At 39.9% G+C, this 24854-nt stretch overlaps 1 protein-coding gene across 1 annotated transcript in view; it reads left to right on the forward strand.

Moving 5' to 3' along the window:
• Nucleotides 1-3452, forward strand: part of GMPS (guanine monophosphate synthase) — a 175838-nt gene extending 172386 nt beyond the window's left edge. The window contains exon 16 of the mRNA XM_053710074.1: nucleotides 2867-3452. Coding sequence (XP_053566049.1) covers nucleotides 2867-2968 — 102 coding nt within the window. The 3' untranslated portion in view covers nucleotides 2969-3452. The remainder of the gene's footprint in view (nucleotides 1-2866) is intronic.
• The last annotated feature ends 21402 nt before the right edge of the window (nucleotides 3453-24854 follow it).

A 24854-nucleotide genomic window follows, 5' to 3' on the forward strand; every position in this document is an offset into this window, starting at 1 on the left:
GACACAAGTCTATCAGGATGGGGAGCTTTTTGGGGTGCCAGGAAGGCACAGGGCCGGTGAACTTGAGAGGAATCTCTTCTCCCGATCAACGTTTTGGAAATTGAGCGATCTTCAACTCTCTGAAGGCTTGGCCTCTTCTGGGTTCGTCCCAGTTTATCAGATTCCAATCAGACAATATTACCTCAGTGACTTGCATCAACCATCAGGGGGGAACCAAAAGCTCCCTAGCCATGAGAGACGTATCTCAGATTCTGGAATGGGCGGAGGCCCGCAGCTGCTCTCTGTCGGCTATCCACATTCCGGGTGTAGACAACTGGGAAGCGGACTTTCTCAGCAGACAATTGTTTAATCCGGGGGAATGGTCTTTCCATCCCGAGGTGTTTGCGGAGATTTGCAACATATGGGGGATGCCGGAGATAGATCTCATGGCGTCCAGACTCAATGCCAAGCTACCCAGATACAAGTCGAGGTCCAGGGATCCTCAGGCAGAAATGATAGATACCTTAGCAGTGCCCTGGGGGTTCAACCTAGTTTACATTTTTCCACCGTTACCACTTCTACCTCTGGTAGTGGCCCGCATCAAGCAGGAGCACTCTTCGACTATTCTAATTGCTCCATTGTGGCCTCGAAGTATGTGGTTTGCGGACCTGGTGGAGATGTCGTCCTCTCCTCCATGGAGGTTACCTTGTCGCAGGGATCTGCTGGAACAGGGTCCTTTTGTTCATCAAAATCTGGATTCTCTGAGGCTTAATAGGTGGAGATTGAACGCCTAGTCCTAGCCAAGAGAGGTTTTTCTGAGAGAGTGATTGATACTCCCATTCAAGCTAGAAAGCCTGTCACTCGTCTCATCTATCATAAGGTGTGGAGGACCTACTTATTCTGGTGTGAAGAACGTGGATTCCTCTGGCATAGGGTCAAGGTATCCAGGATTCTTTCCTTTCTCCAGGATGGGTTGGAGAAGGGACTTGCCGCTAGTTCCTTGAAAGGACGGATTTCTGCGCTATCTGTGTTACACAAGAGGCTAGCTGAGCTTCCTGATATTCAGTCTTTTTTGTTCAAGCTCTGTCCAGAATCAGACCTGTGTTTAGACATTCCGCTCCTCCTTGGAGTTTAAATTTGGTTCTTAAGGTTTTGCAGAGGGCTCTGTTTGAGCCCATGCATTCGGTTGACATTAAGTTGCTTCGGGTTGCAGAGTCTCTGAGATGGCGGCCTTGCAATGTGAGCCTCCTTACCTAGTTTTTCATGCTCATAAGGCTGTTCTTCGCACTGGGTTGGGTTTCCTCCCTAAGTTGGTGTCTGATCGCAACATCAATCAGGAAATTGTGGTTCCTTCCTTGTGTCCTAATACTCCTTCATCGAAGAAACGATTACTTCATAATTTGGATGTTGTTCGAGCTTTGAAATTCTATCTTCAAGATACTAAGGATTTTAGACAGACTTCGGTATTGTTTGTTGTCTATTCTGGGAAGCGCAGAGGGCAGAAGGCTTCTTCCACTTCCCTATCCTTTTGGTTGAGGAGCATTATCCGCTTAGCATATGAAACAGTAGGACATAAGCCTCCTCAGAGGATTACGGCTCATTCAACTAGAGCTGTGGCTTCTTCTTGGGCCTTCAAAAATGAGGCCTCTATGGAGCAGATTTGTAGGGCGGCTACCTGGTCCTCCTTACATACTTTTTCAAAGTTTTACAAATTTGACGTGTTTGCTTCGGCTGTGGTGCCCTCAGTATAGGGTCCACCTCTTTTTACCCTCCCGTTTTTCATTCAGTGTCCTCTAGAGCTTGGGTATATGTTTCCCACAAGTAAGGAATGAAGCCGTGGACTCTCCTCATATTAAGATGGGAAAACATAAATTATGCTTACCTGATAATTTTATTTCCATCTGAATGAGCAGAGTCCACGACCCCTGTCAGTTTTCTCCGCTGGGCGGACCAAAATTTTTGTTTGTCCTTCTGGCACCATTTATACCCTGATATTTCTCCTACTGTTCCTTGTTCCCTTTGCAGAATGACTGGGGGAGGTATTTAAGGCTTTTGGCTGGGGTGTCTTTGCCTCCTCCTGGTGGCTAGGTTCTGTATTCCCACAAGTAAGGAATGAACCTGTGGACTCTCCTCATACAGATGGAAATGAAATTATCAGGTAAGCATAATTTATATTTTTAAGTCATATCCATGTTTCACTATAGTCTTAGTTTAGCCTCATGAAACTAATATACCCTTAAAGGGATATTAAACCTAAACATTTTCTTTCATGATTCAGAAAGAGCATGCAATTTTAAACAACTTCCTAATTTACTTCTATTATCTAATTTGCTTCATTCTCTTGATATTCTTTGCTGAAAAGCATATCTAGATAGGCTCAGTAGCTGCTAATTGGTCGCTGCACATAGATGCCTCATGTGATTGGCTCACCAATGTCTATTTCTATTTATTCAACAAACGATATCTAAAGAATGAATCAAATTAGATAACAGAAGTAAATGTGAATGTTGTTTAAAATTGTATTCTCTATTTAAATCATGAAATACATTTTTTGGGTTTAATGTTCCTTTAAATCTAGTCTGATTCTATAGCTAAGCATTCAGAAGTACTATAAAGCACAGCTGTTAATGTATAGATCTTTAAAACCCTTAAATTTCACACCATACTTGGACAGAATTTAAAATCATTTTTCCTTTTTCTATTTTTTTCTATCATCTCTTCCTTCAATTTTCTCTTCAGACACTTTATCTACAGTATCAGTAATATGGCAAATAAATGCAGAAGTTTGAGTTCTTTATAAACAATGCTTTTATGTTTTCTAGAGTGTGCTTAAATGAGTTCACTGGAAATGCATATTTTTATTTTTTTTTTGTGCAACAAATTGCAGGTTGTTTTGAAGATGGTTACAGAAATTAAGAAGATACCTGGTATTTCTCGAGTAATGTATGATATGACATCAAAACCCCCTGGAACTACCGAGTGGGAATAACACATTTTTTTTTTAATTTGGATTCAAAAGTACTGTGTGCAGCTTGAAATGTATCAAAAAACCATTCCCAGTGTTGGCATACAGTACAGTTATACAAGTGACTGGTTCTACTGTACATCTGAATCCGTTCCCAGAGCCTAGACATGCAGTAAAATTTGTGGTGGGAGGTACTTTAATGGGGCCGACATTTTGTACGGGTAATTATTCATGGCAGCATTGCCTGAGTGCAGATGGACTCATCATGCTTTGCCTTTTGTCTTACTGATTCTGCCTGTTTTTATGTGTTTTTGTTGCCATCATTTCTATGTTTTTGTTTTGTTTTGTTTTTTCTTTAGTTTTTTTTTGTAAACTATGAAAAGCAGTTCAGTTCATTTCTATACATTTATCAAAACAATTGTAATAGCCTATTAATATAAAATTAATTACTGATGTGACCAACTGCTTTTGAACAGATTTATTATAAATAAATATTTTGCCAAATCGAGTATTTTGCATTTTTGTATTTCCTAATGCACCATACAGTTGAGATGTATTTCTTAAGCTTGAAATTCTCCATATTTAAAATAATTTTATATTTAAAGCCCACCTGAATAGAAAGAAAATTTGAAGTTTGAAATGGGAGTAAACTTGTTTTCAAATTCTTATACATCTTGTACTTAAAGAAATTGTAAATGTTGGACATTGCTATCATGCATGTGAAAGAATGCAGAAATATTATGGTAAATATGCGTTATCTTTATTTTGGCACTAACAAGTGTGTGCCCACAACTGGGCCTTTATGACTGCTTGCTCACTGACTGATAAAAAAAAATAAAAATTGATTTATTGGTGGACAGGGACACACCTCACAAGCATGCAAACAAAAAAGGAACATCTGTTTTATAAAAACCAGTAGCCTATACAACACCTTAAAATAGCCTGTTAATGTAACAAGGTAAAAAAGGTTTAATATCCCATTTAGACCCCTATATATATATAAAGTGAGGTTGCATTTTCTGTTTTTCCTAATAACTTGTTTCAAAAATCGCTGCAATAGGGCTAATGTCCCAACATGGATACAAAATTCAGTTACAGACTGAACAGAAAAGCAATACTTTATAAGCACTCATGGTCACCACTTGTTTTAATCATGTGAACGGTGTATGTCATAAATGATAAAAACTTTATTAATATCATTTAAAATGAGTGGGTGAAAATTAAAACTAAAATGCTAGTGAAATGGTAGCTGAAAATTATTCCACAGTTACACGTTGGTTGATGGTGGATCTATTACTTCAGTTTAAAAAAAATGATATAATAATATGTCGGTGTGGTGGTACACAGTGAATCAGTACAGAAATGTAGCAATCATATTAGAACTCCCATGCCCAACAAAGTATAAAAATGCTCCTTGTATTCTATCAGTGAGAATAACCTATGATACTGCGGTTAACAGGTTAAGATAGCCCAGCATAAAAAGTGTCGGCTTTGGAGAGAACTACAAGTAGTAAATGTGCAGCTGTGTTCACACTTGCCAATTTCAAAGCTTAATATTGCAAAAACCAAATGTAATAATATAATATCCTGTCACTTGATAAAGCCTGCAAAACATGTTAAGGGGAGTGGGCTGGTGGGAGCTCTATTTGTTTTAAACTTGCAGCGAATGTTAGTGCAAGTATACGTTGATTAGGTTGCTCCTTTTTTTTTTTTTTTTTTTTTTTTATTAAACATTTTTTATTGAGGTTGGTACCCAAAATGACAGCATATAGTCAGTTTACATAAGAGAAATACTGACTCTCATAAGTCATTGAAAAGTGACAGTAGCTTATAACAAATTTTCTTACGTAATTCAATGTCGTCTAAGGAGAGAGCTACAGGCGTAACAAAAACAGGTAAACTGTATATACATATTTGGAAACTCTTCTTTTTTTTTTTTTTTTTTTTTCTATGAACCAAATTCTACGTAACATTATAAATCATTATATAGTGTAGAAGACTTGATTTGAACAGCCTCGAAGTGGCACATGTGACATATAGAAATTTGTCTAATTAGGCAATCACATCTAGTAAGTAGGAGGCGAAGACTAAAAGGGACACTGTGCCCAAATTTTTTCTTTTGTGATTCAGATAGAGCATACAATTTAAAGCAACTTTCTAATTTACTCCTATTTTCAATTTATCTTCATTCTCTTGGTATGTTTATTTGAAAAGCAAGAATGTAAGTTTAGATGCCGGCCCATTTTTGGTGAACAACCTGGGTTGTCCTTGCTGATTGGACAGCACCAATAAACCAGTGCTGTCCATGGTTCTGAAACCAAACATTTGCTGGCTCCTTAGCTTAGATGCCTTCTTTTTCAAATAAAGATAGCAAGAGAAGGAAGAATTGATAATAGAAGTAAATTAGAAAGTTGCTTAAAAGTGCACGCTCTATCTGAAGCATGAAAGAAAAAATTTGGGTTCAGTATCCCTTTAAGTAACTGATGCGCGCACTTACAGGTGTGAATGTGTAGCAATCTGGTTTGGGAGATAATTAGGGTAAGTCAGCGGGCAAAAGCCGCTTTTAGTAAAGGGGAGAGTAAAGTTTAAGGAGGGGCGGGGCGTAGTAGTGAGTATTGTAAGAGCTAAATCGAGGTAATATGTCGTAAAATTTTAAAGGGGCTGTCCTTAGATAGAAACAAATATATAAAAAGCTGTGGCTTGAAGGGATATGCAATATTTGTGGTAATATCAGCCTTGTCACACAGGTCATACTGTAGTAGATTAGCTGGTAATTGGAAAATAGGTTCCATGAGGTGGTACTTCATATAATATCAAACCATAGTATCTGGGAGCTTAGCTTGAGGTTACTGTCTCATGGAAACATAACAGCCTAAACCTCAATATTATGCAATACACTTAACATGCATTAAATAATGAGCTAGCCAACAAATGATGTTATATAGAGAAACCATATTTGATGTGAAAGGCTCTAACTATGCTATTTTAACTCTGAGATTAGGCAACTGTAAGAGTCGCAGCTGTAAAGTGAATTCCTCTCAAGATTACTATAGCGGAACTTGCAGGAGCAAAGTAAAGTTAATAGGGGTTCAGTATACATGCAGAAGGCCCTATAAACATTTAACACGGGTATCAAGAATTACAGATGTCTAACATTTCAAATATGGGAGAGTACCCCATCATAAGTATGGTTGATAAACATGAGCACAATAAACATTGACCCTGCCGTAGCGGAATATGTGAAAGACACTAACTATGATGAGGAACCTTAACTGCACCGCTACGCCACATGAACCAACCTTGCATGCCAAAAATGAGATGTAATGTGAGCATTATCTACTGGATTCTCTTGGTCATGAATTTCTGACAGGTTATATGTACCTAGTATGTAAATCATAATAGCTAAAGTATGAGGATATCTAATTGGGGGGAAAAGTTAGATCATATGGAGCCAATAAATACCGTGTGAATGGGTCTTGAAGTCCAACTCGGCAATCTATATTATCTATTATGTGTTATTGGAGCATTAAAAGCAGCATAACTATATGGGAAGGATTCGGAAGATATAGGTTATATAGAAGGATTGGCACGTTAAGGAGAATTAGACCCTATTCCCCAGAGAACAACCATCACAACCTAAGATGGGTGTGATTAGTGGTGGCTACAAATCTGTAATATTAGCGAGCCAAAGATTTTAAAACGACACAATGCTAAAACTAAACATGGAGCTGAGCGGTTGTTTTTAAATGAGTCTGTTGGTGTTGAACCCTGAAGTATAACTATCACTCATAGACATGTCTCATCCAGGGGGCATAAAAAACTAGAGAACAGGTAGTACTGAAAATGCCCGGCTCCCCAGTGATGCTTGCACAATATTGCATAAACGACATGTAGGTCATACAGATTAACCGACATGTAGGTTATACTGATCAACTGACGAACATAGAGATATACAGTGGGTTATTAATTGTTGCTCCCCATTAGGGTATATAAATATAAAGAAACAAGACAGAATTTCAGTCCCCCAACTCACACATGTAGAGAAAACAGAAATGCTCTGATAATGTTGTTAAGATATGACTATCTCCAGCTCGTTATCTTCAGCATAGGTAAATTAAATAAAGCTTGCGCGGACAGGTCAGACTAAAAGTGTGTCTACTTAGATATTATAGGCAACAGGGTAATCCCATAAGGAACAGGGGCAATAACTAGGAAAACTGCATGTGTAATTTAAGAGGTACAATAGGATTGCAAAGTATGTTAGCGGACTTAAGGTTCTCATTAATAATAAAAAAAAAATAAACACAAAAATAGCATACAAGTGGTCAGGAAAGTCAGCAATATAGACAAATAGTGGATCCATCAGTGTACCGTCATTGTCCAGCTCTTGTCTTCCATCTAGGCAAATTCCCTATGAGCAGTGACCCTGCATATGTTAGTAGTAGATGAAGCTCTTAACATCCAATCTTTAGAATGAGCTCAGTAAAAGTGCCTGAATAGTCAGCTAGGAAACATTCATGTCAGCAGTGTCTCTCTATGAAGAAAAAGGCACCTAAAGCTTCTAGCCAACTCCTAAAGCAGACTACATACTGGTGTCAATAGCGATCAATGGATGGTTCTGCGGTGAGTTTAGAAGATATCCCCAAGTTGTGACCTGTGGGTCTGTCCTCCAATGTGACCACCAGAGATCCAGAGTAGTACCTGTCATAACCGGGTTTCGGGATGGAAAAGTAGGTGCGAGAGAGATCTGGGGTGTCCGGTGATGGAGCCCACAGGAGTGTATGCTATTCCAGGCCCCCTCCCGATTGGCCGCATCACGAGGAGACTCCGTTTCACTTTCCAGCCTTGCTGCTTGGTTGCATATGGCTCCCGGTACTTAGCAGCTGGCCTTCCATGTGCAAGGGTCTCAAGCATGGAATGCACATTTATAGCCTAATGCCCTTAAAATATAGATAAGGGTGCCTTGTGGGAAATAAAAAGATGGCCGTTCCCCAGTGGCTGTGTTGATTCCTTTCACAGGGATAGTAGATAATAATCTTCTGTTTTCAAGTTGCCAGCTGTTGGTAACATCTACTTGTATCATGTACCCTGGTTTAGGAGCGATTTAGGCTGCACTGAGAGATTAAATATAAATAAATATTCTGAGCCCCCCCCCCCCCCCCCCAGGTTGCTCTTTTTAACCACAGTAATCTATATAGCTAATCAAAGACCTATGCCTGTTAATTTATATACACTGTCTGGCAAAGTATATACAGGCATGATGGTACAGTCTAACCTGTAATGCACTTGCACTACACTTACAAGTGACATATTATATTATTACATTTGGTCTTTGCAATATTAAGCTTTGAAATTGGCAAGTGTGAACACAGCTACACATTTACTACTTGTAGTTCTCTCCAAAGCTGATTCATCTTTCTTTCATGTAATTAGAAAGAGTCCATGAGCTAGTGACGTATGGGATATACATTCCTACCAGGAGGGGCAAAGTTTCCCAAACCTCAAAATGCCTATAAATACACCCCTCACCACACCCACAATTCAGTTTTACAAACTTTGCCTCCTATGGAGGTGGTGAAGTAAGTTTGTGCTAGATTCTACGTTGATATGCGCTCCGCAGCAAGTTGGAGCCCGGTTTTCCTCTCAGCGTGCAGTGAATGTCAGAGGGATGTGAGGAGAGTATTGCCTATTTGAATGCAGTGATCTCCTTCTACGGGGTCTATTTCATAGGTTCTCTGTTATCGGTCGTAGAGATTCATCTCTTACCTCCCTTTTCAGATCGACGATATACTCTTATTTATATACCATTACCTCTGCTGATTTTCGTTTCAGTACTGGTTTGGCTTTCTACAAACATGTAGATGAGTGTCCTGGGGTAAGTAAATCTTATTTTCTGTGACACTCTAAGCTATGGTTGGGCACTTTATTTATAACGTTCTAAATATATGTATTCAAACATTTATTTGCCTTGACTCAGGATGTTCAACATTCCTTATTTTCAGACAGTCAGTTTCATATTTGGGATAATGCATTTGAATCAATTTTTTTCTTACCTTAAAATTTGACTCTTTTTTCCCTGTGGGCTGTTAGGCTCGCGGGGGCTGAAAATGCTTCATTTTATTGCGTCATTCTTGGCGCAGACTTTTTTGGCGCAAAAAATCTTTTTTGTTTCCGGCGTCATACGTGTCGCCGGAAGTTGCGTCATTTTTTTACGTCCTTTTGCGCCAAAAATGTCGGCGTTCCGGATGTGGCGTCATTTTTGGCGCCAAAAAGCATTTAGGCGCCAAATAATGTGGGCGTCTTATTTGGCGCCAAAAAATATGGGCGTCGCTTTTGTCTCCACATTATTTCAGTTTCATTTTTTCTTTGCTTCTGGTTACTAGAAGCTTGTTTATTGGCATTTTTTCCCATTCCTGAAACTGTCATTTAAGGAATTTGATCAATTTTGCTTTATATGTTGTTTTTTTCTCTTACATATTGCAAGATGTCTCACGTTGCATCTGAGTCAGAAGATACTTCAGGAAAATCGCTGTCTAGTGCTGGAACTACCAAAGCTAACTGTATCTGCTGTAAACTTTTGGTAGCTATTCCTCCGGGTGTTGTTTGTATTAATTGTCATGACAAACTTGTTAAAGCAGATAATATTTCCTTTAGTAATGTACCATTGCCTGTTGCAGTTCCTTCAACATCTAAGGTGCAGAATGTTCCTGATAACATAAGAGATTTTGTTTCTGAATAAGAAGGCTATGTCTGTTATTTCTCCTTCTAGTAAACATAAAAAATCTTTTAAAACTTCTCTCTCTACAGATGAATTTTTAAATGAACATCATCATTCTGATGACTATTCTGGTTCGGAGGATTCTGTCTCAGAGATTGATGCTGATAAATCTTCATATTTATTTAAAATGGAATTTATTCGTTCTTTACTTAAAGAAGTACTAATTGCTTTAGAAATAGAGGATTCTGGTCCTCTTGATACTAATTCTAAACGTTTAAATAAGGTATTTAAATCTCCTGTGGTTATTCCAGAAGTTTTTCCTGTTCCTAATGCTATTTCTGAAGTAATTTCCAGAGAATGGGATAAATTGGGTAATTCATTTACTCCTTCTAAACGTTTTAAGCAATTATATCCTGTGCCGTCTGACAGATTAGAATTTTGGGACAAAATCCCTAAAGTCGAAACGTACTACTATTCATACGTCAGATGGTACTTCGTTTAAAGATCCTTTAGATAGGAAAATTGAATCCTTTCTAAGAAAAGCTTATCTGTGTTCAGGTAATCTTCTTAGACCTGCTATATCATTGGCTGATGTTGCTGCAGCTTCAACTTTTTGGTTGGAAACTTTAGCGCAACAAGTAACAGATCATGATTCTCATAATATTATTATTCTTCTTCAGCATGCTAATAATTTTATCTGTGATGCCATTTTTGATATTATCAGAGTTGATGTCAGGTTTATGTCTCTAGTTATTTTAGCTAGAAGAGCTTTATGGCTTAAAACTTGGAATGCTGATATGGCTTCTAAATCAACTCTACTTTCCATTTCTTTCCAGGGTAACAAATTATTTGGTTCTCAGTTGGATTCTATTATCTCAACTGTTACTGGTGGGAAAGGAACTTTTTTACCACAGGATAAAAAATCTAAGGGTAAAAACAGGGCTAATAATCGTTTTCGTTCCTTTAGTTTCAACAAAGAACAAAAGCCTGATCCTTCATCCTCAGGAGCAGTTTCAGTTTGGAAACCATCTCCAGTCTGGAATAAATCCAAGCCTTCTAGAAAGGCAAAGCCTGCTTCTAAGTCCACATGAAGGTGCGGCCCTCATTCCAGCTCAGCTGGTAGGGGGCAGGTTACGTTTTTTCAAAGAAATTTGGAGCAATTCTGTTCACAATCTTTGGATTCAGAACATTGTTTCAGAAGGGTACAGAATTGGTTTCAAGATGAGACCTCCTGCAAAGAGATTTTTTCTTTCCCGTGTCCCAGTAAATCCAGTGAAAGCTCAAGCATTTCTGAATTGTGTTTCAGATCTAGAGTTGGCTGGAGTAATTATGCCAATTCCAGTTCTGGAACAGGGGATGGGGTTTTATTCAAATCTCTTCATTGTACCAAAGAAGGAGAATTCCTTCAGACCAGTTCTGGATCTAAAAATATTGAATCGTTATGTAAGGATACCAACGTTCAAAATGGTAACTGTAAGGACTATCTTGCCTTTTGTTCAGCAAGGGCATTATATGTCCACAATAGATTTACAGGATGCATATCTGCATATTCCGATTCATCCAGATCATTATCAGTTCCTGAGATTCTCTTTTCTGGACAAGCATTACCAGTTTGTGGCTCTGCCGTTTGGCCTAGCTACAGCTCCAAGAATTTTTACAAAGGTTCTCGGTGCCCTTCTGTCTGTAATCAGAGAACAGGGTATTGTGGTATTTCCTTATTTGGACGATATCTTGGTACTTGCTCAGTCTTTACATTTAGCAGAATCTCATACGAATCGACTTGTGTTGTTTCTTCAAGATCATGGTTGGAGGATCAATTCACCAAAAAGTTCATTGATTCCTCAGACAAGGGTAACCTTTCTGGGTTTCCAGATAGATTCAGTGTCCATGACTCTGTCTTTAACAGACAAGAGACGTCTAAAATTGATTTCAGCTTGTCGAAACCTTCAGTCACAATCATTCCCTTCGGTAGCCTTATGCATGGAAATTCTAGGTCTTATGACTGCTGCATCGGACGCGATCCCCTTTGCTCGTTTTCACATGCGACCTCTTCAGCTCTGTATGCTGAATCAATGGTGCAAGGATTACACAAAGATATCTCAATTAATATCTTTAAAACCGATTGTACGACACTCTCTAATGTGGTGGACAGATCACCATCGTTTAATTCAGGGGGCTTCTTTTGTGCTTCCGACCTGGACTGTAATTTCAACAGATGCAAGTCTCACAGGTTGGGGAGCTGTGTGGGGATCTCTGACGGCACAAGGAGTTTGGGAATCTCAGGAGGTGAGATTACCGATCAATATTTTGGAACTCCGTGCAATTTTCAGAGCTCTTCAGTCTTGGCCTCTTCTGAAGAGAGAATCGTTCATTTGTTTTCAGACAGACAATGTCACTACTGTGGCATACATCAATCATCAAGGAGGGACTCACAGTCCTCTGGCTATGAAAGAAGTATCTCGAATTCTGGTTTGGGTGGAATCCAGCTCCTGTCTAATATCTGCGGTTCATATCCCAGGTATAGACAATTGGGAAGCGGATTATCTCAGTCGCCAAACGTTGCATCCGGGCGAATGGTCTCTTCACCCAGAGGTATTTCTTCAGATTGTTCAAATGTGGGAGCTTCCAGAAATAGATCTGATGGCGTCTCATCTAAACAAGAAACTTCCCAGGTATCTGTCCAGATCCCGGGATCCTCAGGCGGAAGCAGTGGATGCATTATCACTTCCTTGGAAGTATCATCCTGCTTATATCTTTCCGCCTCTAGTTCTTCTTCCAAGAGTAATCTCCAAGATTCTGAAGGAATGCTCGTTTGTTCTGCTGGTAGCTCCAGCATGGCCTCACAGGTTTTGGTATGCGGATCTTGTCCGGATGGCCTCTTGCCATCCGTGGACTCTTCCGCTACGACCAGACCTTCTGTCGCAAGGTCCTTTTTTCCATCAGGATCTCAAATCCTTAAATTTAAAGGTATGGAGATTGAACGCTTGATTCTTGGTCAAAGAGGTTTCTCTGACTCTGTGATTAATACTATGTTACAGGCTCGTAAATCTGTATCCGGAGAGATATATTATAGAGTCTGGAAGACTTATATTTCTTGGTGTCTTTCTCATCATTTTTCTTGGCATTCTTTTAGAATTCCGAGAATTTTACAGTTTCTTCAGGATGGTTTAGATAAAGGTTTATCCGCAAGTTCTTTGAAAGGACAAATCTCTGCTCTTTCTGTTCTTTTTCACAGAAAGATTGCTAATCTTCCTGATATTCATTGTTTTGTACAAGCTTTGGTTCGTATAAAACCTGTCATTAAGTCAATTTCTCCTCCTTGGAGTTTGAATTTGGTTCTGGGGGCTCTTCAAGCTCCTCCGTTTGAACCTATGCATTCATTGGACATTAAATTACTTTCTTGGAAAGTTTTGTTCCTTTTGGCAATCTCTTCTGCCAGAAGAGTTTCTGAATTATCTGCTCTGTCTTGTGAGTCTCCTTTTCTGATTTTTCATCAGGATAAGGCAGTGTTGCGAACTTCTTTTGAATTTTTACCTAAAGTTGTGAATTCTAACAACATTAGTAGAGAAATTCTGGTTCCTTCATTATGTCCTAATCCTAAGAATTCTAAGGAGAAATCATTGCATTCTTTGGATGTTGTTAGAGCTTTGAAATATTATGTTGAAGCTACTAAGTCTTTCCGAAAGACTTCTAGTTTATTTGTTATCTTTTCCGGTTCTAGAAAAGGCCAGAAAGCTTCTGCCATTTCTTTGGCATCTTGGTTGAAATCTTTAATTCATCTTGCCTATGTTGAGTCGGGTAAAACTCCGCCTCAAAGGATTACAGCTCATTCTACTAGGTCAGTTTCTACTTCCTGGGCGTTTAGGAATGAAGCTTCGATTGATCAGATTTGCAAAGCAGCAACTTGGTCCTCTTTGCATACTTTTACTAAATTCTACCATTTTGATGTATTTTCTTCTTCTGAAGCAGTTTTTGGTAGAAAAGTACTTCAGGCAGCTGTTTCAGTTTGAATCTTCTGCTTATGTTTTTCTTTAAACTTTATTTTGGGTGTGGATTATTTTCAGCAGGAATTGGCTGTCTTTATTTTATCCCTCCCTCTCTAGTGACTCTTGCGTGGAAAGATCCACATCTTGGGTAATCATTATCCCATACGTCACTAGCTCATGGACTCTTGCTAATTACATGAAAGAAAACATAATTTATGTAAGAACTTACCTGATAAATTCATTTCTTTCATATTAGCAAGAGTCCATGAGGCCCGCCCTTTTTTTGGGGTGGTTATGATTTTTGTATAAAGCACAATTATTCCAATTCCTTATTTTATATGCTTTCGCACTTTTTTATCACCCCACTTCTTGGCTATTCGTTAAACTGAATTGTGGGTGTGGTGAGGGGTGTATTTATAGGCATTTTGAGGTTTGGGAAACTTTGCCCCTCCTGGTAGGAATGTATATCCCATACGTCACTAGCTCATGGACTCTTGCTAATATGAAAGAAATGAATTTATCAGGTAAGTTCTTACATAAATTATGTTTTTTTATTAGCTCCTGATATCAGTGTCATTAGTAGTGTGAGAACAATGGATAATTATTATGCACATTAAGTGAGAGAAGACAGATATTTCACCCAGCATCAGACACTATTTATGCTGGGTTATCTTAACCTGATAACCACAGTATCATAGGTTATTCTCACTGATAGAATACAAGGAGCATTTTGATACTTTGTTGGGCATGGGAGTTCTCATATGATTGCTACATTTATGTACTGATTCACTGTGTACCACCACACAGCCATATTATTATATCATTTTTTTTTAAACTGCTGTAATAGTATCCACCATCAACCAACGTGTAACTGTGGAATAAAGTTTGTTTTTATCATTTATGACATACACGCCTTCACATTATGAAAACGAGGGGTGACCATGAGTGCTTATAAAGTATTGCTTTTCTGTTCAGTCTGCAACTTAATTTTATATCCATTTAAATTGATACATAGCACCACTTAACCACTATACTAGCTTGATATAAGGCCAATTGATTACTCCAGTGGTAATCACCCCGATCACACCAGTAGTGCCATCAAGTCTTCCTTCTAATTACCTAATGTCCCAACATGATAGGAAGTAATTATATTTGTTATTGATTTAACAAAGGTAAAAATGTAAAATATTAAAGGGACATATCAGTTTTATATTACCATTGAGCAGCTGCAACTAAGCAGTTACTTAAAAAATGCAAAATCAACCCCAGTATCCTATTGGCTTTTATTTCACTTTTAAGTATATCACCTAAATACAACTAAAATACAAGATTTCGCAGAAGTGTAAGAATATTGCAAATGGAGAAATCCTTAAAAAAAAATTAAATAAAGTTTCTGAGTCTTGAATTCATCACACCATTTACTCACTTTACCTCTGATGGTGCAACTTAAAGACCATACATGAACTTGACAGTCACATAGTTCTCGGTGCCCTTCTATCTGTAATCAGAGAGCAGGGTATTGCAGTGTTTCCTTATTTGGACGATATCTTGGTACTGGCTCAATGTTTTCATTTAGCAGAATCTCACACGAATCAACTTGTGTTGTTTCTTCAAAAATATGGTTGGAGGATCAATTTACCAAAGAGTTTCTTGATTCCTCAGACAAGGGTCACCTTTTTAGGTTTCCAGATAGATTCAGTGTCCATGACTCTGTCTTTAACAGACAAGAGACGAATGAAATTGATATCTGACTGTCGAAACCTTCAGTCTCGATCATTCCCTTCAGTGGCTATGTGCATGGAAGTTTTATGTCGCATGACTGCAGCATCGGACACGATCCCCTTTGCTTGTTTTCATATGAGACCTCTGCAGCTTTGCATGCTGAATGAATGGTGCGGGGATTATACTCGGATATCACAATTGATATACTTAAATCCCAACATTCAACTCTGTCCTGGTGGTTGGACCATCATCGGATTATTCAAGGGACCTCTTTTGTTCGTCCTTCCTTGACTGTGATTTCAACAGATGCAAGTCTCACAGGTTGGGGAGCTGTCTGGGGGTCTCTGACAGCACAAGGAGTTTGAAATCCTCAAGAGGCGAGGTTACCAATCAATATTTTAGAACTGCGTGCTATTTTCAGGGCTCTTCAGGCTTGGCCTCTATTAAAGAGAGAATCATTCATTCGTTTTTAGACTGACAATATCACAACTGTGGCATATGTCAATCATCAGGGTGGGACTCGCAGTCCTTTAATGATGAAAGAAGTATCCTGGATACTTTCTTGGGCGGAATCCAACTCCCGTCTAATTTCTGCGATACATATCCCAGGTGTAGACAATTGGGAAGCGGATTATCTCAGTCGTCAGTCTTTACATCCAGGGGAGTGGTCTCTCCATCCAGATGTATTTTGTCAGATTGTACAGATGTGGGGTCTTCCCGAAATAGATCTGATGGCTTACCATCTAAACAAGAAGCTTCCCAGGTACCTTTCCGGTCCAGGGATTCTCAGGCGGAGATGGTGGATGCATTAGCAGTTCCTTGGTCTTACCAACTTGCTTACATTTTTCTCTTGTTAAGTGTATCCAGTCCACGGATCATCCATTACTTATGGGATATTAACTCCTCCCCAACAGGAAGTGCAAGAGGATTCACCCAGCAGAGCTGCTATATAGCTCCTCCCCTAACTGCCATTACCAGTCATTCTCTTGCACCCAACGAATAGATAGGATGTGTGAGAGGACTGTGGTGATTATACTTAGTTTCATACCTTCAATCAAAAGTTTGTTATTTTATAATAGCACCGGAGTGTGTTATTCCTTCTCTGGTAGAATTTGAAGAAGAATCTACCTGAGTCTTTCTATCATTTTAGCCGGAGTAGTTAAGATCATATTGCTGTTTCTCGGCCATCTGAGGAGAGGTAAACTTCAGATCAGGGGACAGCGGGCAGATTAATCTGCAAAGAGGTATGTAGCAGCTTATTATTTTCTGACAATGGAATTGATGAGAAAATTCTGCCATACCGATATAATGTAAACTCAGCCTTAAATGCAGTAGCAGCAACTGGTATCAGGCTGTCATGTATGTATATTTTACACTTCAGTATTCTGGGGAATGGCACTTCACTGGAATTATACTGTATGCATAAAACTTTAGCCTAATTTGCAGGGACTAGCAACAGGCTTTTTAATAACACTCAATTTATTAATGTTAAACGTTTTTTGCTGGCATGTAAAATCGTTTAATTTTCTGAGGTACTGGGTGAAAAAATGTTTTGGGCACTATTTTTTTCCACTTGGCAGTCGTTTTATTTAATTTATGACAGTTTACTGATCTCTCTCACTGTTATGTGTGAGGGGGAGGGGCCTTTTTTGGCGCTTTTGCTACGCATCTAAAAATTCAGTCAGAAGTTTATTGTCTTCCCTGCATGATCCGGTTCATCTCTACAGAACTCAGGGGTCTTCAAAACTTGTTTTGAGGGAGGTAATCACTCACAGCAGAACTGTGAGATTGTAGTTGACTGTGATAAAAAAAACGTTTATTTCTGTATTTTTTTTTTTTTTCCTGCTATCAGGGTTAGTTATCCTTTGCTAATGGGAGCAATCCTTTGCTAAAATTGTGTTTTTTTTTACAAAGATTTGATGCTATAACTTTTCAGTTTATTAATTTTCAACTGTCATAACTTTTTCTGTGCTTCTTATAGGCACAGTACGTTTTCATATTATAGTAAATTACTTGAAAAGTATTTCCAAGTTGCTAGTTTATTTGCTAGTGTGTTAAACATGTCTGATTCAGAGGAAGATATCTGTGCTATATGTGCTAAAGCCAAAGTGGAGCCCAATAGAAATTTATGTACTAACTGTATTGATGCTACTTTAAATAAAAGTCAATCTGTACAAATTGAACATATTTCACCAAACAACGAGGGGAGAGTTATGCCGACTAACTCGCCTCACGTGTCAGTACCTGCATCTCCCGCTCGGGAGGTGCGTGATATTGTAGCGCCGAGTACATCTGGGCGGCCATTACAAATCACATTACAGGATATGGCTACTGTTATGACTGAAGTTTTGGCTAAATTACCAGAACTAAGAGGTAAGCGTGATCACTCTGGGGTGAGAACAGAGTGCGCTGATAATATTAGGGCCATGTCAGACACTGCGTCACAATTTGCAGAACATGAGGAAGGAGAGCTTCATTCTGCGGGTGACGGTTCTGATCCAAACAAACTGGATTCAGATATTTCAAATTTTAAATTTAAGCTGGAAAACCTCCGTGTATTACTAGGGGAGGTGTTAGCGGCTCTGAATGATTGTAACACAGTTGCAATACCAGAGAAAATGTGTACGTTGGATAAATATTTTGCGGTACCGGCGAGTACTGACGTTTTTCCTATACCTAAGAGACTTACTGAAATTGTTACTAAGGAGTGGGATAGACCCGGTGTGCCGTTCTCACCCCCTCCGATATTTAGAAAGATGTTTCCAATAGACGCCACCACACGGGACTTATGGCAAACGGTCCCTAAGGTGGAGGGAGCAGTTTCTACTTTAGCTAAGCGTACCACTATCCCGGTGGAGGATAGCTGTGCCTTTTCAGATCCAATGGATAAAAAGTTAGAGGGTTACCTTAAGAAAATGTTTGTTCAACAAGGTTTTATATTGCAACCTCTTGCATGCATTGCGCCTGTCACGGCTGCAGCAGCATTTTGGTTTGAGTCTCTGGAAGAGACACTTGAATCAGCTCCATTAGATGAGATTACACACAAGCTTAAAGCTCTTAAGTTAGCTAACTCATTTATTTCAGATGCCGTAGTACATTTAACTAAACTTACGGCTAAGAATTCCGGATTCGCCATTCAGGCACGCAGAGCACTGTGGCTAAAATCCTGGTCAGCTGACGTTACTTCTAAATCTAAATTGCTTAATATACCTTTCAAAAGGCAGACCTTATTCGGGCCCGGGTTGAAAGAAATTATCGCTGACATTACAGGAGGTAAAGGCCATGCCCTGCCTCAAGACAGAGCCAAACCTAAGGCTAGACAGTCTAATTTTCGTTCCTTTCGTAATTTCAAAGCAGGAGCAGCATCAACTTCCTCTGCACCAAAACAGGAAGGAGCTGTTGCTCGCTACAGACAAGGCTGGAGACCTAACCAGTCCTGGAACAAGGGCAAGCAGGCCAGGAAACCTGCTGCTGCCCCTAAGACAGCATGAATCGAGGGCCCCCGATCCGGGAACGGATCTAGTGGGGGGCAGACTTTCTCTCTTCGCCCAGGCTTGGGCAAGAGATGTCCAGGATCCCTGGGCGTTAGAGATCATATCTCAGGGATACCTTCTAGACTTCAAATTCTCTCCCCCAAGAGGGAGATTTCATCTGTCAAGGTTGTCAACAAACCAAATAAAGAAAGAGGCGTTTCTACGCTGCGTACAAGATCTTTTATTAATGGGAGTGATCCATCCGGTTCCGCGGTCGGAACAAGGACAAGGGTTTTACTCAAATCTGTTTGTGGTTCCCAAAAAAGAGGGAACTTTCAGGCCAATCTTGGATTTTAAGATCCTAAACAAATTCCTAAGAGTTCCATCGTTCAAAATGGAAACTATTCGGACAATTTTACCCATGATCCAAAAGGGTCAGTACATGACCACAGTGGATTTAAAGGATGCTTACCTTCACATACCGATTCACAAAGATCATTACCGGTATCTAAGGTTTGCCTTTCTAGACAGGCATTACCAGTTTGTAGCTCTTCCATTCGGATTGGCTACGGCTCTGAGAATCTTCACAAAGGTTCTGGGTGCTCTTCTGGCGGTACTAAGACCGCGAGGAATTGCGGTAGCTCCGTACCTAGACGACATTCTGATACAAGCTTCAAGCTTTCAAACTGCCAAGTCTCATACAGAGTTAGTACTGGCATTTCTAAGGTCGCATGGATGGAAGGTGAACGAAAAGAAGAGTTCTCTCTTTCCACTCACAAGAGTTCCCTTCTTGGGGACTCTTATAGATTCTGTAGAAATGAAGATTTACCTGACAGAAGACAGGTTAACAAAGCTTCAAAATGCATGCCGTGTCCTTCATTCCATTCAACACCCGTCAGTAGCTCAATGCATGGAGGTGATCGGCTTAATGGTAGCAGCAATGGACATAGTACCCTTTGCACGCCTACATCTCAGACCGCTGCAATTGTGCATGCTAAGTCAGTGGAATGGGGATTACTCAGACTTGTCCCCTACTCTGAATCTGGATCAAGAGACCAGAAATTCTCTTCTATGGTGGCTTTCTCGGCCACATCTGTCTAGGGGGATGCCATTCAGCAGGCCGGACTGGACAATTGTAACAACAGACGCCAGCCTACTAGGTTGGGGCGCTGTCTGGAATTCTCTGAAGGCTCAGGGACAATGGAATCAGGAGGAGAGTCTCCTACCAATAAACATTCTGGAATTGAGAGCAGTTCTCAATGCCCTTCTGGCTTGGCCCCAGTTAACAACTCGGGGGTTCATCAGGTTTCAGTCGGACAACATCACGACTGTAGCTTACATCAACCATCAGGGAGGGACAAGAAGCTCCCTAGCAATGATGGAAGTATCAAAGATAATTCGCTGGGCAGAGTCTCACTCTTGCCACCTGTCAGCAATCCACATCCCGGGAGTGGAGAACTGGGAGGCGGATTTCTTAAGTCGTCAGACTTTTCATCCGGGGGAGTGGGAACTTCATCCGGAGGTCTTTGCCCAAATACTTCGACGTTGGGGCAAACCAGAGATAGATCTCATGGCGTCTCGACAGAACGCCAAGCTTCCTCGTTACGGGTCCAGATCCAGGGATCCGGGAGCGGTTCTGATAGATGCTTTGACAGCACCTTGGAGCTTCGGGATGGCTTATGTGTTTCCACCCTTCCCGATGCTTCCTCGATTGATTGCCAGAATCAAACAGGAGAGAGCATCAGTGATTCTAATAGCGCCTGCATGGCCACGCAGGACTTGGTATGCAGATCTAGTGGACATGTCATCCTGTCCACCTTGGTCGCTACCTCTGAAACAGGACCTTCTGATCCAGGGTCCCTTCAAACATCAAAATCTAATTTCTCTGAAGCTGACTGCTTGGAAATTGAACGCTTGATTTTATCAAAACGTGGTTTTTCTGAGTCAGTTATTGATACCTTAATACAGGCTAGGAAGCCTGTTACCAGAAAGATTTACCATAAGATATGGCGCAAATACTTATTTCTTTCATGTAATTAGCAAGAGTCCATGAGCTAGTGACGTATGGGATATACATTCCTACCAGGAGGGGCAAAGTTTCCCAAACCTCAAAATGCCTATAAATACACCCCTCACCACACCCACAATTCAGTTTTACAAACTTTGCCTCCGATGGAGGTGGTGAAGTAAGTTTGTGCTAGATTCTACGTTGATATGCGCTCCGCAGCAAGTTGGAGCCCGGTTTTCCTCTCAGCGTGCAGTGAATGTCAGAGGGATGTGAGGAGAGTATTGCCTATTTGAATGCAGTGATCTCCTTCTACGGGGTCTATTTCATAGGTTCTCTGTTATCGGTCGTAGAGATTCATCTCTTACCTCCCTTTTCAGATCGACGATATACTCTTATATATACCATTACCTCTGCTGATTCTCGTTTCAGTACTGGTTTGGCTTTCTACAAACATGTAGATGAGTGTCCTGGGGTAAGTAAATCTTATTTTCTGTGACACTCTAAGCTATGGTTGGGCACTTTGTTTATAAAGTTCTAAATATATGTATTCAAACATTTATTTGCCTTGACTCAGAATGTTCAACTTTCCTTATTTTTCAGACAGTCAGTTTCATATTTGGGATAATGCATTTGATTTAATCATTTTTTCTTACCTTCAAAAATTTGACTTTTTTCCCTGTGGGCTGTTAGGCTCGCGGGGGCTGAAAATGCTTCATTTTATTGCGTCATTCTTGGCGCGGACTTTTTTGGCGCAAAAATTCTTTTCCGTTTCCGGCGTCATACGTGTCGCCGGAAGTTGCGTCATTTTTTGACGTTATTTTGCGCCAAAAATGTCGGCGTTCGGATGTGGCGTCATTTTTGGCGCCAAAAGCATTTAGGCGCCAAATAATGTGGGCGTCTTATTTGGCGCTAAAAAATATGGGCGTCGCTTTTGTCTCCACATTATTTAAGTCTCATTTTTCATTGCTTCTGGTTGCTAGAAGCTTGTTCTTTGGCATTTTTTCCCATTCCTGAAACTGTCATTTAAGGAATTTGATCAATTTTGCTTTATATGTTGTTGTTTTTTCTCTTACATATTGCAAGATGTCTCACGTTGCATCTGAGTCAGAAGATACTACAGGAAAATCGCTGTCTAGTGCTGGATCTACCAAAGCTAAGTGTATCTGCTGTAAACTTTTGGTAGCTATTCCTCCAGCTGTTGTTTGTATTGATTGTCATGACAAACTTGTTAAAGCAGATAATATTTCCTTTAGTAAAGTACCATTGCCTGTTGCAGTTCCTTCAACATCTAAGGTGCAGAATGTTCCTGATAACATAAGAGATTTTGTTTCTGAATCCATAAAGAAGGCTATGTCTGTTATTTCTCCTTCTAGTAAACGTAAAAAATCTTTTAAAACTTCTCTCCCTACAGATGAATTTTTAAATGAACATCATCATTCTGATTCTGATGACTCTTCTGGTTCAGAGGATTCTGTCTCAGAGGTTGATGCTGATAAATCTTCATATTTATTTAAAATGGAATTTATTCGCTCTTTACTTAAAGAAGTTCTAATTGCTTTAGAAATAGAGGATTCTGGTCCTCTTGATACTAATTCTAAACGTTTGGATAAGGTATTTAAATCTCCTGTGGTTATTCCAGAAGTTTTTCCTGTTCCTAATGCTATTTCTGCAGTAATTTCCAAAGAATGGGATAAATTGGGTAATTCATTTACTCCTTCTAAACGTTTTAAGCAATTATATCCTGTGCCGTCTGACAGATTAGAATTTTGGGACAAAATCCCTAAAGTTGATGGGGCTATTTCTACCCTTGCTAAACGTACTACTATTCCTACGTCAGATGGTACTTCGTTTAAGGATCCTTTAGATAGGAAAATTGAATCCTTTCTAAGAAAAGCTTATCTGTGTTCAGGTAATCTTCTTAGACCTGCTATATCTTTGGCTGATGTTGCTGCAGCTTCAACTTTTTGGTTGGAAACCTTAGCGCAACAAGTAACACATCATGATTCTCATGATATTATTATTCTTCTTCAGCATGCTAATAATTTTATCTGTGATGCCATCTTTGATATTATCAGAGTTGATGTCAGGTTTATGTCTCTAGCTATTTTAGCTAGAAGAGCTTTATGGCTTAAGACTTGGAATGCTGATATGGCTTCTAAATCAACTCTACTTTCCTTTTCTTTCCAGGGTAACAAATTATTTGGTTCTCAGTTGGATTCTATTATTTCAACTGTTACTGGTGGGAAAGGAACCTTTTTACCACAGGATAAAAAATCTAAGGGTAAAAACAGAGCTAATAATCGTTTTCGTTCCTTTCGTTTCAACAAAGAACAAAAACCTGATCCTTCATCCTCAGGAGCAGTTTCAGTTTGGAAACCATCTCCAATCTGGAATAAATCCAAGCCAGCCAGAAAGGCAAAGCCTGCTTCTAAGTCCACATGAAGGTGCGGCCCTCATTCCAGCTCAGCTGGTAGGGGGCAGGTTACGTTTTTTCAAAGAAATTTGGATCAATTCTGTTCACAATCTTTGGATTCAGAACATTGTTTCAGAAGGGTACAGAATTGGTTTCAAGATGAGACCTCCTGCAAAGAGATTTTTTCTTTCCCGTGTCCCAGTAAATCCAGTAAAAGCTCAAGCATTTCTGAATTGTGTTTCAGATCTAGAGTTGACTGGAGTAATTATGCCAGTTCCAGTTCAGGAACAGGGGATGGGGTTTTATTCAAATCTCTTCATTGTACCAAAGAAGGAGAATTCCTTCAGACCAGTTCTGGATCTAAAAATATTGAATCGTTATGTAAGGATACCAACGTTCAAGATGGTAACTGTAAGGACTATCTTGCCTTTTGTTCAGCAAGGGAATTATATGTCCACAATAGATTTACAGGATGCATATCTGCATATTCCGATTCATCCGGATCATTATCGGTTCCTGAGATTCTCTTTTCTGGACAAGCATTACCAGTTTGTGGCTCTGCCGTTTGGCCTTGCTACAGCTCCAAGAATTTTTACAAAGGTTCTCGGTGCCCTTCTGTCTGTAATCAGAGAACAGGGTATTGTGGTATTTCCTTATTTGGACGATATCTTGGTACTTGCTCAGTCTTTACATTTAGCAGAATTTCATACGAATCGACTTGTGTTGTTTCTTCAAGATCATGGTTGGAGGATCAATTTACCAAAAAGTTCATTGATTCCTCAGACAAAGGTAACCTTTCTGGGTTTCCAAATAGATTCAGTGTCCATGACTCTGTCTTTAACAGACAAGATGCGTCTAAAACTGATGGCAGCTTGTCGAAACCTTCAGTCACAATCATTCCCTTCGGTAGCCTTATGCATGGAAATTCTAGGTCTTATGACTGCTGCATCGGACGCGATCCCCTTTGCTCGTTTTCACATGCGACCTCTTCAGCTTTGTATGCTGAATCAATGGTGCAAGGATTACACAAAGATATCTCAATTAATATCTTTAAAACCGATTGTTCGACACTCTCTAACATGGTGGACAGATCACCATCGTTTAATTCAGGGGGCTTCTTTTGTGCTTCCGACCTGGACTGTAATTTCAACAGATGCAAGTCTCACAGGTTGGGGAGCTGTGTGGGGATCTCTGACGGCACAAGGAGTTTGGGAATCTCAGGAGGTGAGATTACCGATCAATATTTTGGAACTCCGTGCAATTTTCAGAGCTCTTCAGTTTTGGCCTCTTCTGAAGAGAGAATCGTTCATTTGTTTTCAGACAGACAATGTCACAACTGTGGCATACATCAATCATCAAGGAGGAACTCACAGTCCTCTGGCTATGAAAGAAGTATCTCGAATTTTGGTTTGGGCGGAATCCAGCTCCTGTCTAATCTCTGCGGTTCATATCCCAGGTGTAGACAATTGGGAAGCGGATTATCTCAGTCGCCAAACGTTGCATCCGGGCGAATGGTCTCTTCACCCAGAGGTGTTTCTTCAGATCGTTCAAATGTGGGAATTTCCAGAAATAGATTTGATGGCGTCCCAT

Source organism: Bombina bombina, chromosome 4 (assembly GCF_027579735.1).
Source record: "Bombina bombina isolate aBomBom1 chromosome 4, aBomBom1.pri, whole genome shotgun sequence".
Taxonomy (NCBI): domain Eukaryota; kingdom Metazoa; phylum Chordata; class Amphibia; order Anura; family Bombinatoridae; genus Bombina; species Bombina bombina.